The sequence below is a fragment of the Scleropages formosus genome, chromosome 17 (assembly GCF_900964775.1).
Source record: "Scleropages formosus chromosome 17, fSclFor1.1, whole genome shotgun sequence".
NCBI classification, from domain to species: domain Eukaryota; kingdom Metazoa; phylum Chordata; class Actinopteri; order Osteoglossiformes; family Osteoglossidae; genus Scleropages; species Scleropages formosus.
In genome coordinates, this window is record NC_041822.1 from 8536577 (window position 1) to 8551253 (window position 14677).

The window sequence follows — 14677 nt, forward strand, 5'->3', positions numbered from 1 at the left end:
CCTTGGCATTACTTCTTCTGAAAGAGGAAGATAATCAAACCTATCTCAACAAAAATTTGCTTGAGCAATCCCTTTGTTTGGTGGTTACCACTAAGGCGCACAAAACAACTCTACAAACAAAGCGGAACAGAGACCTTGATGCTAGTACACACAGGAAAGATGTTTGTGTGTGTGGGAGTTGAGGCTAACGTGATGTAGGCCTACTGATCTGCTTACAGTCAAATGATAAGAATACACGCCTCTGAACTAACCTGCAAGTCAGTGAAAACACGACCTAATACATATTCGCAGCCAGCCAAAGCCATCTGATTATCTTGTTATTGCAGTGCTTTTTACCACCAGTTTCAAATGTGCACCAGAAACTGGAAATTCAGCAGGACCACTATTGTTATGCTTCCAAGTTGTCTTGTGGCACATGTAACCCGAGATCTGTAACGTGAGAAGGCGATACCAGTTAGCAAAAAAACATAACGGTGCAAATTTAAACGACAGGCCAGGAGATATTTTAAAAACAGTATTTCATTGTACACACATTTAAAAAATAACATTTTAAAATAGTAAATATTTTGGAAATTAGCACTGAAGAATACACCAGCAGTTAAGAGAAGAAAAGAATGACACAAACACAACTTGTCTCAAACTAAACGGCATTTCCCCAAAAACTGTCAAAAACAAAATAAAGGTGATGCTTGAAATACTGTGGTATCCCAAATCTCACTCTTGTCTCTCAACTTTTCTGCATCCCTTATGGGTTACAGTCGACGTAACATGCATAATGCGTTACTGCTGATTATACTGTTTTTCTAGTAAACAGTCAGCACCTATGATAACATTACAACTGTAAACATAACCGATCTACACGTAAACAATAATAATGTGTGCCAAAATGTTAGATATTAGAAAACTTAACTTCCAAGGCATTGTGAAATGACAGGGTTATAGTAATAGAGAATACCTTCAAGGTTACACGGTACCAATGACAATGTCATCCTAAATGTAGATAACACCATGCAGGACAAGGCATTAGACAGGATTAAACTAAACGAAACTATTAAAAACAGAGTCAAATACAAAAACCAGTGTGAGGATCCAGTATTTACTAAAAACAGACTCATAGTACCTTGTATCTTACATTGACACTGGGATTTTGGTAGCAAACCACAAAATATTGCCAAGGATGCAGAAAATGTAAACTTGCCAAAACGTTTAAAGACTTATGAAAGCCATTGATAACAGTGTGAGACCTTATTGCAAGATAATTTTGATAATTTTTCTGATCAAAATAGTCACTTACTGAGAGTGATTTGAACTATGACACAAAAATGGATGGTTACAAACAGATTGATCAGAAATGTATATGCAAACACATGCTGTATGTGTGTGTAGGCATTGAACAGCTGTGTTATTCAGAGCACGCACTTAGTAAACACGTGAACCTTAGTAAACATGAGCCCAGGAGAGTGAAGCAGAGCGGTAGAGCGGAGTTGTGTCATTATAGAAAGACTCCCTGAAGTTATTCACCATCCTGATAAAGGTTTCTGTTTTCATGAGGTTAATAACAGCCATGAGCTAGGGAAAAAAAAAACAAACAAAAGGGACGTGACGGGTCTCCTGGATCAGAATCTTCATTAGGCAGTCAGTGCTGGACTTGGTTAAGAACTGTGACATGCTGAACACTAACATCAGCAGCTCAGCATGAAGGAATGAGCTGTTTTGGCCCCTAGATGACATTGCTGCTGCCCTTTTTCCTGCGGCAGGTCTGTGACAGCAGGTACATCACCATTATGAGGAGCAGTAGGGCGAAGATAAAGAGGAGGCAAACCCAGGCCTCCGGCCGCAGCGCCTTCCTGAGTGCTACGCTCTCCCCTGGCAGCAGGCTACTCAGGCTTAGCATGTAGCCCAGTGCCCAGCCTATGGAGGTGTCCCCCACCTGCACAGCACAGCCACACAACAGAGTCACACACATACACACCGAGTGTCATGAGCACGGAAATGAACCAAAGGGCAGTGCAAAGTGTAACCAGTGGGCAAAAATGAGGAAGGAAACCCTCCAACTACAACTAAAAGACGAGGAGAATACAATTCTTCAGGACTGATGCCTTATGAGGTTTTTAAAAAAAAAAAAACCTACATTGTATATAAACAGATTTAATCTTCCAAGCAAATAAACTGTATGTAAGAGGACACACCAATGTAAAAACAGTTAATTTTCAAAACTGATGATAACCAGGTTTGAATATACGTCTGTGACAGTGCAAGGAGCCCACCTTTCTTTGGAAGGAGACCTGCGGGAAAGAGAACTCGTCAAACCCATAGCCACGCACCATCAGCACCTGGAGAAAGACAGAGGCTGTACAGTAGTCCTGCAAGCGCTTTTCCTGGTCCGGGGCCTTCTTCAGCATCTGACAAACAAGGAGAGAAACAGATGGAAGAAGAAGAAAGCCCCTGTTGATATGAAACCACAAACTTAAGCACCTGGAGTTTGCAAAATCATCTTGATTGGAACCAAGTTTAACGGTCATGATGAGACAAAAAGAGTTTTTTGGCAATAAATACCAGAGATGAGTTTGGGGTGTTAATTTTAAATAAATAAAAAAAAAAAAAGCATGGCGATGCAGAAAAGAACCTGATGCCCACAGTGAAGTACAGTGGTGGATCTGTAATGTTGTGGAGCTCTTTTTCTGGAGCTCTTTCTGCAGTATGGACTGCATCAAAGTCTGCATATTTTATGTCAATCCGACTGCCTTTGCCAAGAGGCTAAAACTGGGTTGTGGGTAGATTTTCCAGCTGGATAATGATCAAAAGAATGCCTCCAAATCCACACAAATATGTACACCCAACAACAGAATCAGCTTCTGCAATGGTCATCCCAGTCCATAATCCCTGACTTGAACCCACTGAAAATCTGTGGTATGAGGTGAAGAGCAGAGTCCACAAGTGACGAGTCTAAAAAAGATGGAGAGATTAAGTATGGCGGAACGATCTCTTGTAATGTGTTCTCCCACAGCATCGTCATTAGAGAAGAGGACTGAGTGCTGCAATCTTGGCGAAGGGAAGGTGCACAACCTACTAAATGGAGTAATGGCAATAAATAAAACATGAATTATTTTTCCCTCCCACAATAACGTCACATGACCAGGTATAAGAGGAGCCAGTCTACCACCGACCCTTTGAAGAATCTCATTAGAGACAACCATCCCCTCTGAGCCCCTGAGCCTACTGTGTTCCATGTCCTGTTCTTCTTCGCTCCCTAGCCCACCTTCACGTCTCCCTCGTCCCAACTATTCGCTTCATTCCTCGTCTTCGACTTTGGATCTTCGCTCCAGCCCTGATCGCCGAGCGACCGACCATTTCGTCATCGTCCCCAACCACACGAACCAGTCTAACCCTTCGGATTTAAATAAACAATCCCGGACTTGGGTCCAGCCTCCTTCGTGTCCTCTGTTCGCTTTGACAATGAATTTATGCTTTTCCATCAATATTATTTTGACATATCGCTGAACATTCATAAACAATAGAGGAATTTTATCAAGCATTTTTTGTTCATCTTTACCAAGGGTGAGAAATAATTCTGGAGGCCACTTTACAGTTATGATATTTTTGACCTGTCCCCATTTCTGAACATTTCAACTTCACATGAGAGTTAAAAAAACACTTTAGAATGGAGCAGCAATACTTGTGTGCATGAGGCCTGCCAGTATGTGGACTCTGACATATACTGTACACTCCATAACAACTTGTCCTTATAATTTCTGAAACCACAGGTGCAGAAAACTGTGCTTCTCCCAAAACAGAATGTCAACATGACCATGTAGATTATATTTAGATTAGATTTAAAAGATTAGGAATTTGACTTTGCAGCTATAATAAATATGAACATCCTGGTATAACTTTTACATGAAAACAAAAAGTTATATCCCTTCCCAAGACTGATGATAAATGCTCACACAAATTTAGTGTAACTATAACCTCACCAATTTAAACCAGGTATATTTACTAAGGATTTGCATAGCTTAACCAACACAAGCAAAGTCCTTAGTTTTCTATGGGAAACTGAACTCAGTTGTACAAAGCAAGAGAATCTGACTACAGTTAAAATATATTTTTTTTAAATCAAAGGCAAAGAATGGGTGGTGACTCTTCTGATGATAATACAGACCAGCAACTACATTTCACTATAAATCTTTGCATTCTTGTCACGCCCCCAACTCTGTGCGTGATGACCACACCTGTGGAAAATTCAGGAGGCAGGGTATAAAGAGGCTCCCCGAACGACATCTGAAGATCGATCGACCCTTGCCTGTCCTTGACCACGCTCTTTGTCTGCCCCTTATCGGAATAAATGCACCTGCACTTGAGTCCGTCAGCTTGGTTTCCTGAGTTCAGCCATGACAGCTCTAATACAACTGCAAATATGTATATAGCAGGAATGATGAAAGCAGTGCAGCAAAATGTATTGTTCAGCGTTAATGGCGAACAATTACAGATTTGTCTAAGATGTACCTCATCAAAGGTCATGTTGCAGACGGCACGGGATGCCCCCTCCAGGAGGGAGGGAGATGCAGCTGTGATGCCTGTGGTGCGCTGCAAAAAGTAGTGAGTATAGTAGAAGGCAGAGAATGCCTGACAGGCAAAGCGGGAGAGAGAAAAAAAAATTATTTCTGTGCCAAGAAGTTGCTAGTTGCCATGAGGAACAACATGCAGTTCAGATCACTTTGGCATTGCACTTATCTTTGGGTAGCAATGTTTTCTCTTCCCAACAAAATATCTGTAAACTTTAAGCAGTGCAGTTTGCAGGGTTTAAAAGGTGGATGTTTCTCATTAATGGACAGCAAGACAGTCCCATTTTGGTCAAAACGCAATCAGCTAGGACCAAGGCATGACCTGCCAACCATCGACTCTTACCATAAAGCTGCCCGTCGCCTTCGGCTGGAAGACACCATCAAAGGAGCACTTGGAGAAGCTGCAACTGCTGAAGGAGAAGATGGAGCTCACGTTGCCTAGACAGTGCTGGTAGTGACCAGTGCCCATCACTATTACAGCTGCGTGAGGGTTGTAGGGGTTAGGCTTCTCCTTCAGCGTGCATGGGGACTCAAACACTTTGTCCAAGGTGATAGAGACATTGTGCCCTGCTGGATAGCAGGGGTGAAATATGGAGCTGCGATACTCTTGAGACTGCATGGGAGAAGACGGAAGAGAGGAAGGCACTAGCACCTGTAAGTACAGACTGAGACTGACCTACTGACACTCATTTTAATGTACATCATAACGCTCCAAATACGAGCACCACCAAGTAAAGTTTTAGAGCTGATATCTGTGGCTCAGGGTGTCCCATACCTTCATCAAAAAAGCCAAAAGGCGGCGCAGCATCTGGTCTCGGCCATAGCAGAGGAAGCTCTGCGTGTACAGGGTATAGTTCCGACTATATAAACGCAGAATCATCTTGTTTTTTTTATCCTCCACCGCATCTTCGGTCACAAAAGAAATCTGAGTGGAGGCCCCTCCAAAATCCAGGGCACCGACCGTCTTCTTGCCTGGACTCAGCCAGCGCCCTACAAAGTCATACTGGGGACAAGAACCATAAAGATTAACACCTCGAGGAATGAGACACATCAGACACAGACTGCCAAAATACCCTGGGGCTATAAATAATGTAGCACTTAGTGCTTTTGCTTTGTAATCTGAACGTCTTTTTTGACAACTGAGTAACCTTGATGAAGTTCTCCAGTAGATAGTTGACCGTGACCCAGCCGTAAGTCCCCTCCTCCTGTCCGGTCAAGATGGCTGCTCCACGAAAGCTAAACGGATACGAGCGAATTTTGTCCTTCACATATTGCAGGATCTTGTCCGACTCACTTGGACTCGTCATACTTCGGGGAAAAAGAATGACAGGGAGACAAAATACACTGGATGATCAATTAATAAATATACACATAAAATCCAGCTTTTTTTCGGCACCATTAGGTGATTCTGTGCGTCTGCTACAACATACGACCAACAAAAATCAAAGAGGTTATGGGAAAAAAAAAAAAAGTTGTGCACCCTTTGGACCGGTTTTCAGGATAAACACATCACCTTGAAGAACTAACGACATTTTTGCATGATCGTTTCACACTTCAGCCTAGGTGTTGTAATTAGAGAATAACTGTAATTTTCACATAACGTTCAGCTGATTTTCTCCCGTTTTAATTAATCGTTGAGCTGTCCGAAGACCTAACATGACAATGGCTCTTTCGTGCGACAGGCATAGCAACTCACTTTAGCAGCCTCATGCCTGCGGTAGCTCCCAGGTAAATGGGAGTAAGATGGTGCCGGTACTTCGGAATGTCTCGAACAGCCTGTTTCATGCACGTCTCCAGACTGGCCCCAGCACCATCTGGAGTTCCTGCATAGCTGGAGATGCCACCTCCTATCCAGGGCCATACAGCAGCGAGTGAAATAGGATGTGCTCGTTGTGTGACCGCACTTTGCAACACTCAGAACACAGGTTTTGTAACCGCTGACAGCTTCAAACCAATCGAGACTGAGCTTGCAAGGCTGAAAAACATCCCTGCACAGCAAAACCATACACTTTATACACAACGCTCGTTGGCACATCCCTAGAAACGTGGAGCATTTAAAGAGAAACAGAGAAAAAGGGGAACGACCACAAAGGGCTAGAGGGGTTCAGACAACCTCAAAAAACAGGAACCTAAAAATATAATGGCATCAATTTTGAAATACATATCTGCTGCAAAGGCACCACATTCTGAGGACAACCCTCGTTCCTGCCAGACAAGCTGGCATCAGCGAATTAGTTTCCCCTAAATGCTTGCAAAGTGCTGACAGTGTTATAACTGAGCTGTCACTTATGTTATTATGGAAAAATAGTGTGAAAAGTCCAAAGTTCGGTGACAGAATCCAGAGCAGTATGGCTCATATGGTGACCAAGGTCATGGGTTTTTAACTTGGTAGTAAGTCTCTCTCACCGTCTACATGACACTCGCTGTGCTGGGTAACGATTCCTGTGCCATTCTGCTTGTCTGAGGGCCACTTGTAGACGTACATCGCCGTGTGCGAAGAACCTGCATCCAGGACGATGCCATACTGCGAAAGCACAAAAGAGGGCAAAAAAAATCATAATAAAGACAGACATCAAGACACAGAGATTCTATAGAACACATATGAAGAGCCAGATCTAGGAATTTGCATCATTACATCCATTCATCCGCTTCCTATAACCATGTGTCTGGTGCAGGTTCACGATGGTCTGGAGCCTTATAGGCACAGGGTATGAAGCATGGAAATAAATAGTTAATTACAGGAAGAATGTAACATAACACCACCCTACATAAATGCTGCACACTGTGTACTAACAGGTTTCAACAAGAGTTCGGGCATCACCCTTCACTACGCTGTCGTCTACCTGCAGAGACTTCTGTGCCCTGCTAAAGTACATATATTTTCAAAGACCTTTGAATGCAATTTAAAATAAATGTTAGCTTTAAGTTTTTTTTTTTTTTTTTAAATGATGGGTGTATGTGTGTGTGTGGATACTCATATGCAGAACAATTTGTTGTAGTTTATACATTTCTTATTGGGGTCTATAAAAAAAAGGCAGTACGGTGGCACAGCGAGCAGCGCTGCCGCCTCACGGTGCCTGGGCGGTGCGAGAAAATGTGGTTTTAATGGCCGCTTCTATGTTCTCCTCATGTCTGCGCGAGTTTCCTCCTACAGTCTGAGGACATGCGGTTCAGGTGAATTGGTGATGCTAAAATTACTGTTAGTGGGTGAACGGCTCAGTGACTGTTTTTGGCTACCCTGCGATGGCCTAGCATCCTGTCCAGCCCCACTCAGCCCTGCACCCAATGCTTCTGGGATAAGCTCCAGTTCACCACGACCCTGCTCAGGACAAACAGTTATTCAAATTGGATGGATGGATGGACGGACCATATAGACCCCGAGTTGTTATCTTAGCTAATAATAACAGCTGGAATGAGAGTTTGACTCAAACAAAGGATGAAAAGAACAAAATGCTTTCAGTGAAATTCTAGAATTTGAAAGTTGTGTTTAAAGTTTATTTTTCTTTTTTAATGGACCCAGAAGAAATTATGGGACACAAAAAACAGACAACTTATTTACTTATTAGAAAGCACAACATGGGTCAAAATGACCTATACATGCTTAGTAGACAATAATGCAGACATAAACAATTCTTTGGCCGCCTAAAGAAGAACTGTCTGTATCTGGGGTTGTAACATGGCAATATTCTGATTAGCATTGGGAAATAAACTTTTGTTCCATTTTGACCCATTTTGTGCATAAGTATGTATGCATACACATATTTACATTTATTTAGCAGATGCTTTTCTCCAAAGCAACTTCCAATGAACTATCTAGTGTTATGAGTCCACACACCTTATTCAGCAAGGTGACTTGCACTGCAAGATACACTATTTACACTGGGTCACTCATCCATACATCAGTGAAACACACTGTCTGTCACTCACACGCTATGGGGGAACCTGAACAGCCTATCTTTGGACTGTGAGAGGAAACCAGAGCACCTGGAGGAAGCCCACGCAGACACGAGGAGAACATGCAAACTCCACACAGACTTCAAATCCACGTCCTCCTGCACCACCTGGGAGCTGTAAGACAGCAGCACTACTTGCTGTGCCACCGTGCTGCCCTTTTATTTATTATTTAGCCGATTTTTTTTTCCAAAGCAACTTACAATGTTATGGTACTCACAATTATTTAGTCATTCAGACAGCTCGGTAATTTTACTGGCACACTTTAGGGTAAGTATACCTTGCTCAAGGGTACTACAGCTGAAGGTGGGAATTGAACCTGCAACCTTTAGGTGCAAAGGTAGAAGTCAATCCACTACTAACCAATAGTCCCTGATAAATTAGAAGCAAATAAAAATTGTTCATATACATTCATTTTGGCAGAATGAACATTGATTTATTTTTTCTCCTTCCTTTACTTAATGACTGGCTGAAAATGTGTGGAGTGCTAATGTATCTTTCTTTAATGCAACCATAACAGAATGTTGTACTTTGAAGTGGTTTAAATTGTTGCAATAAACTAGAAAATAAATTCTACAAATGAAACTAGCCCGATAGACTGTTTACATTGTGTATACTTTGTTTACAAATGTGAAATCTTAAATGTGATAACACAACGACCGGAAAGAATTTTCCTTGTCAAATTACAGCAAATATAACTTTATGGCATCACCTGCACATCGCTGGTCAACATCAAAAAAAGACACACGGAATCCTCTTTTCTGTTGAATAGAAGCAAGTCTTCAAACGAGACACTTCAGTGCCAAACAAACAATAGTTACCGCACTCTGTTAAACTGTAGTACATTTAGCCTACGGAAATTTGCTCTTCCGTAATAACATGCCACAGTATTTTTGCCCTTCTTCTACCTTCATCACTGCTTTTGATTCCCTGTTTTACTGAAAAAAAGGGAAGATTAACGATTTTGCCTGAGGATAGTTACACACCTGTTTCATGGAGATGAAACAACCATAACATCATTATTTAAAAATAAGCCTTCCCCCCCATCATGTCAACATTAATTATTACACACCTGGGTCACAGCTGCCCTACGTAACCATCACATGCACAGGTCAAGCACATTTACGACTTAATCCCACTGCACGACACTAAAAACCATCCAGCTGGCAACACCCTATTATACAGGCCATACTCTCACTTTTCATGTGGTTTGCAATTCGTCTTTCAGACGCTGATTAAAATTACAAAAATGAAAAACTCTTCAGCCTGAAACAATGTTTGGATACTTCAAATCCCTGTAATCGCTGCACCACATTTAATTAAATATTAATTAGCAGTAATATAGTGCAGCAGTTGAGGGCTGCAAAGGAAAAGTACAATAATATCAAGTTCAAGTTGTTTTTTATTGTCATTCCTTTATATATAGCTCGCGGGGGTGCGGTGGCACAGCAGGTTTGGCCGGGTCCCGCTCTCTGGCAGGTCTGGGGTTCGAGCCCCGCTTGGGGTGCCTTGTGATGGACTGGCGTCCCGTCCTGGGTGTGTCTCCTCCCCCTCCAGCCCTACACCCTACGTTGCCGGTTTAAGTTTCAGCTCGCCGCGACCCCGCTTGGGACAAGCGGCTTCAGCAAATGTGTGCATGTGTGTGTGTGCGTATAGCTTGTATACAGTGGAACGAAATGTCATTTCTCCAGAGATCATGGTGCAACACGGAACAGGAGTACAATACAGTAAATAAATACACAGGACAGGACATGGACACGGATACGGGCTGTGAACTGTAGGCAGTTTGTAGCGTATGGAGTCATGCTGGGTTCGCTGTTTGACTGTGCCAGGTGAGCATTGGGAGGCAGCAGTAATATGCAGTTCACGTGTGTCCTTATAAAGACAAGGCAGCCAGTCGAGCTGCAATAAATCGCGCGTTATCAGTCACGGCAGGTAGAAGGTCCGAGTGTGCCGTTCACCACCCCCCTCGCAGGGCAACGTCACTCTGAACCCACCCGTAAGCGCTCTTCAGCTGGGTGTTATCCAAACGTAGCACACCGAACTGCACGCTGCTTCCCACTTGCACCATTTCTTTCTTTTTCTTTGCTTGCCACCGTTTCAAAATGGTTTTTGTCCATTTTTGGCACGTGTTACACACTTACGGCGAACATCTGTATAACAGTGAGATTTCACCATCGTTACTGCAACGTGCTGTTGAAAAATTTTGCACGCATCTCGGGTTCAGTGCAGCCTGGCCTTGATTCTTGGGCGAGTACAATGGTGGCAAGCAGAGCGCTGAAAGAGAATGCAGCGGAGTGACTCCCCGAGCAGTGCGGACTGTGCTTTTTTACACAAAAAGACAGGGTTCCACTCATCAGTCTGCAGCACATTTTGGGCTCTGGTTACTAGGGTCTCAAGCATACGTGAGGCGACTCAGCATATGTTACAGCATGTTTTATATTATGACGCAGGACTTTTCCACTCCAACACATTAACCCTGAAAATCCATTTCCTGTAAAATTCACAATCTGGTACAGTCAATTCTCCTTTTAAAAGGAACAGATTAATAACCTGACAGTTATATTTATCAATAAATAAAGTCTTTTTTAAGAATTACCCACAATGTTAAACGAACCACATTTAGGAAATATTTATGGTAGCAATTCTGTAAGCAGTCGCTCTCGGGTGGATTGGTCAGTCTGCAAGGCCGTGAAGTTCACCTCCTAGCAAAGTAATACCACATTATCCTATGTACATTTTAACAGTATGTAGTATTTGGCTGTATCATGCAATAAATGCTGTTAAATGTAATCATTTTACTAGCATTACATTTCCAGGTACATATGTTTTTCATTAAAAATATATATTCTAGTTGCCAGTTATTTACAAAATTGCAGGCTTTTTAAAAATATTGCAAACTACCACAAATTTTGATTTTAAGATATGGAACATAGGCTGATTATTGCTAAACATCTTGGAAATTCATCCTACTGTTTATGGTCCGCATCAGAAGGTTCCTCCACAAAAATTCAGACTCCTTCCTTCAAACAGAAAAGCCAACTTTTGACCTGTATCATAATTTTAAGAAATTTTAGAGGATCTGGCCACATTTTGGAAAAATGAACAGTATTACATGACCATCCCTGCTTTAAAAAAAAAAAAAAAAAAAAAAAAAAAAAACAGTAACCTTTCACCCTTTGCTGCATTACTCCTTTCTTTGCATTTGCATTCTTTTGGAATTGCAATTTCATAGTTGTGACCAATTTTTAGTGTGATTTGTTATTAAAATAAAGTATATTTTTAACTTTATAGTAAAATATATTAAGTACATCTGAACAGCACATTTCCTTTATGACTGATATGTACAAATGAGCAGTGGCTTTACAAAAAGAAATTTATCCTCCAGTTGCTGCCTATTCTATAACACATGTTTACTTGCAATTACCATGCTGGATCACGTAGGTACTTACTAACTTTCAATAACCGTTTGACTTGGTCAGGTTAACTGCTTTCCGGAGCCATCCTGGAATCACTGGGAGCAAAGCAAGAGGGGGAACACTCTGGGCAGGATGCCAGTCCATTGCAGGGTAGCCAAACACACTTATTCACCCATTCACACAGTAAGAGAAATTTAGCGTCGCCAATTCACCTGAACTGCACGTCTCCGGACCGTGGGAGGAAACTAGGGCTCCTGGAGGAAACACAGGTATAAAGAGAACATGCAACACACCAAGACTGAACCGGATCCAAACCTATGCTTGCTCAGCGCTCAGGGTCACGGTGGTCCGGAGCCTATAGCAGGAGCGGGGGGCACAAGGCTAGCCAGGGTACACCGCGGATGGGATGAGTGTCCATCGTATCAATCTCTAGTGGGAAGCACATTTAAATTAATGGTTTCTGTTACTCGGGCTCCGGGGAGGATGTTGGCATCCTTTGCGTTTGTGCCGAGGCAGCAGTCCAATGTGGAGGAGAGCCAACGAGCCACTTTCATCACTTAATACAGAGGAAGTCAGAGAGGAAGAAATGCTGGAGCCACTTGGTTGGAGAAGGAGTCAAGGACCAGAATGATGATGATGGAGAAGTCCGTAGGGCATGAAAACACACCCGCTGCTCAGTTTCTCGCAAGAGAAGCACACACTGCGACAGAGATGCGTTTAAAAATGACTGATTTTAGAAAGAATACAATATTACGTGACCTACAGTGTGATATTTCTTACAAGTCATGGGTGGATTATGGGGTTTTTTTGCTCCAGATCATAAACTTTTCTGTGTGACTCAGGGAACAAATTAAGCATCTAGTTTAACGTTAACAGTTCATTGCACACCAACCGACTGAAAAAGAGTGATATTCATAACAAACTCTGCCTTTTAAGCGGAGCATTTATTTAATAGCTCGACCGTCGTGATGTTCGGTGTTTTTGTTGCAGAACTGACAGAGACAGGCAGCATAAGAACAGTATAACTTGTAACTACGTGAGTGAGAATGAGATACGACTGATCTCAACGACTACAGCTCAGCACCGTCCTCTCAGGTGAATGACCATGATTTTTTTTACATTTTTATCATGTTTCTAGCTGCCTGCTTGTGTACTTTTTCGGCTGGTCCCCGCGCATCTTTAACGAAATAATTAATTGTCACGGAACAGTTTTCGCAAAAATCGGATTCGCGGTAGTTGCCGCTCAATTTCTCGCGCAGCCGTTTCCGTTTCCACGCCGAGAGTCCGTGACTGCAGTGAGCGAGAAGGAAGCGCGAGGGCGCGAACTCTCTTACCGAGAACTCCGGCTGTTCCTTCATGTCCAGTGTTGGAATGACGAGCAAAAGAATGCCCACAATTCCCAGCAGCAAGAGCGCGACCGGGGCGACGATTCCGCAAGACTGCATGATGATGATGGCCACGGGCTCGCCGCGAAACCGCCGCGGCTTCACGTGCGAGGCGCGAGCGCGCGTGTGGCTCGAAACGAAGCCGAGGAGGCTCGTGAGATGGGCTTGTATCTCAGTTTGAGAGCGGGACCTGCCTCCGCCTCACGCCTCCCTCTTTCCCCGCCACACACACACTCAGTTCCCCCACACACTGCGCTTCGGCAGCATTTCACCTGTGACCCCTCCTTCCCTCTCCGATGGGCGTCGGTAGAAAAAAGCTGTAGCAAAAAAAAAGGAGAAGGTTTCAGCTCGTCGGGGCCGGGGAAGAGTCCCACCTGACACAGCTGCGAGGACGGAGATTTTTGTTTGGAAAAACTGTCTGAACGATCGATTTTGAACGTGTAGAATTTTGTACCATAGGATGTTTTTATTTTTAGTTGTGTGTTATATGAATGTTTATGGTGGTTAATGACAGAGCAAAACCAGTGTAAAAGTTTGACCTGGGCGCTTGGGTGCTTTTCTTCATTCTTGTGGGTGGAACACATGTATTTTTGATGTTTCTTTAATAATAATAATAAAAAAAAACACTTCTAATGGTTAAGGGTTCTAAAGTCCCAGGTTTTTTTGTCATACTGGATATTTGTATTTTTTTTAAAAAAACTCTGATGTTTATCACTCTTTGTATTAGTAAAATGAGATGTTTGGATGAGTCGTGTTTTTTGTTGAGAAATGTCTTTATGATGGAATGTTTGGATGTTATTTTGTGTTTGTGATTTGTGATGTAAAGTATTGAAGGGTTTTAGCTTTTATTCTTATGGTATCAAATAAAGTATGGGGGGAAAAAAAAACGCAAGGAGAAATTGTTGCTTTAGAGAAGAGCATCTGCTAAACCAATGAATGTAAAATGTAAATGTGAATTGTCATTAATGGTTGCTTGACAAAAAGCAACCGATTTTTTGCTTACTTGTTCATCCAGACTCATTTACAGTAATTTACCCAATTACCCAGGATGGTATTCTTACTGGGGGCACGGTGGCGCAGCAGGTTCGGCTGGGTCCTGCTCTCTGGCGGGTCTGGGGTTCGAGTCCTGCTTGGGGTACCTTTTGATGGACTGGCATCCCGCCCTGGGTGTGTTCCCTCCTCCTCCAGCCTTGTGCCCTGCGTTGCCGGGTTAGGCTCCAGTTTGCCGCAACCTCACTTGAGACAAGCAGCTTCAGCAATTGTGTGTGTGTGTGTTATTACTGTATCAGTTCAGGGTAAGCACCTTGATCAGGGACAAACAGCTGTAACCTCCAGGTTTCTGTGTAATATCCTTAACTGC

General features: G+C 42.8%; 1 protein-coding gene across 3 annotated transcripts; it reads right to left on the minus strand.

Annotated features, from left to right (window-relative positions):
* Positions 1-585: 585 nt before the first annotated feature.
* LOC108938480 (ectonucleoside triphosphate diphosphohydrolase 2) lies at positions 586-13562 on the minus strand. Of its 3 annotated transcripts, none has more exons than XM_018759044.2 (9): positions 13267-13562; positions 6969-7086; positions 6259-6409; positions 5711-5870; positions 5338-5565; positions 4906-5175; positions 4504-4623; positions 2268-2402; positions 586-1930 (listed from the first exon to the last, which is right to left on the minus strand). In XM_018759044.2, exons 1-9 carry the CDS (start codon positions 13375-13377, stop codon positions 1721-1723), a joined length of 1503 nt encoding a protein of 500 aa, XP_018614560.2. In that variant the 5' UTR covers positions 13378-13562; the 3' UTR covers positions 586-1720. The 3 variants fall into 3 exon arrangements, with proteins under 3 accessions (XP_018614560.2, XP_018614559.2, XP_018614561.2); XM_018759043.2 differs by having other exon boundaries at positions 4906-5214; XM_018759045.2 differs by lacking the exon at positions 4504-4623 and having other exon boundaries at positions 4906-5214.
* Between the last annotated feature and the right edge of the window lie 1115 nt (positions 13563-14677).

What these genes read in the sequence shown, in the direction of transcription:
- LOC108938480 (XM_018759043.2), bottom strand. Translation starts at nt 13,377, where the DNA reads ATGCAGTCTTGCGGAATCGTCGCCCCGGTCGCGCTCTTGCTGCTGGGA. An exon ending in GCAGGCATGAGGCTGCTAAA is followed by an intron (nt 5,871 to 6,258) that starts GTGAGTTGCTAT and finishes TTTTCCCCGAAG; the next exon opens with TATGACGAGTCCAAGTGAGT. An exon ending in TTTTGGCTTTTTTGATGAAG is followed by an intron (nt 5,215 to 5,337) that starts GTATGGGACACC and finishes CTGTACTTACAG; the next exon opens with GTGCTAGTGCCTTCCTCTCT.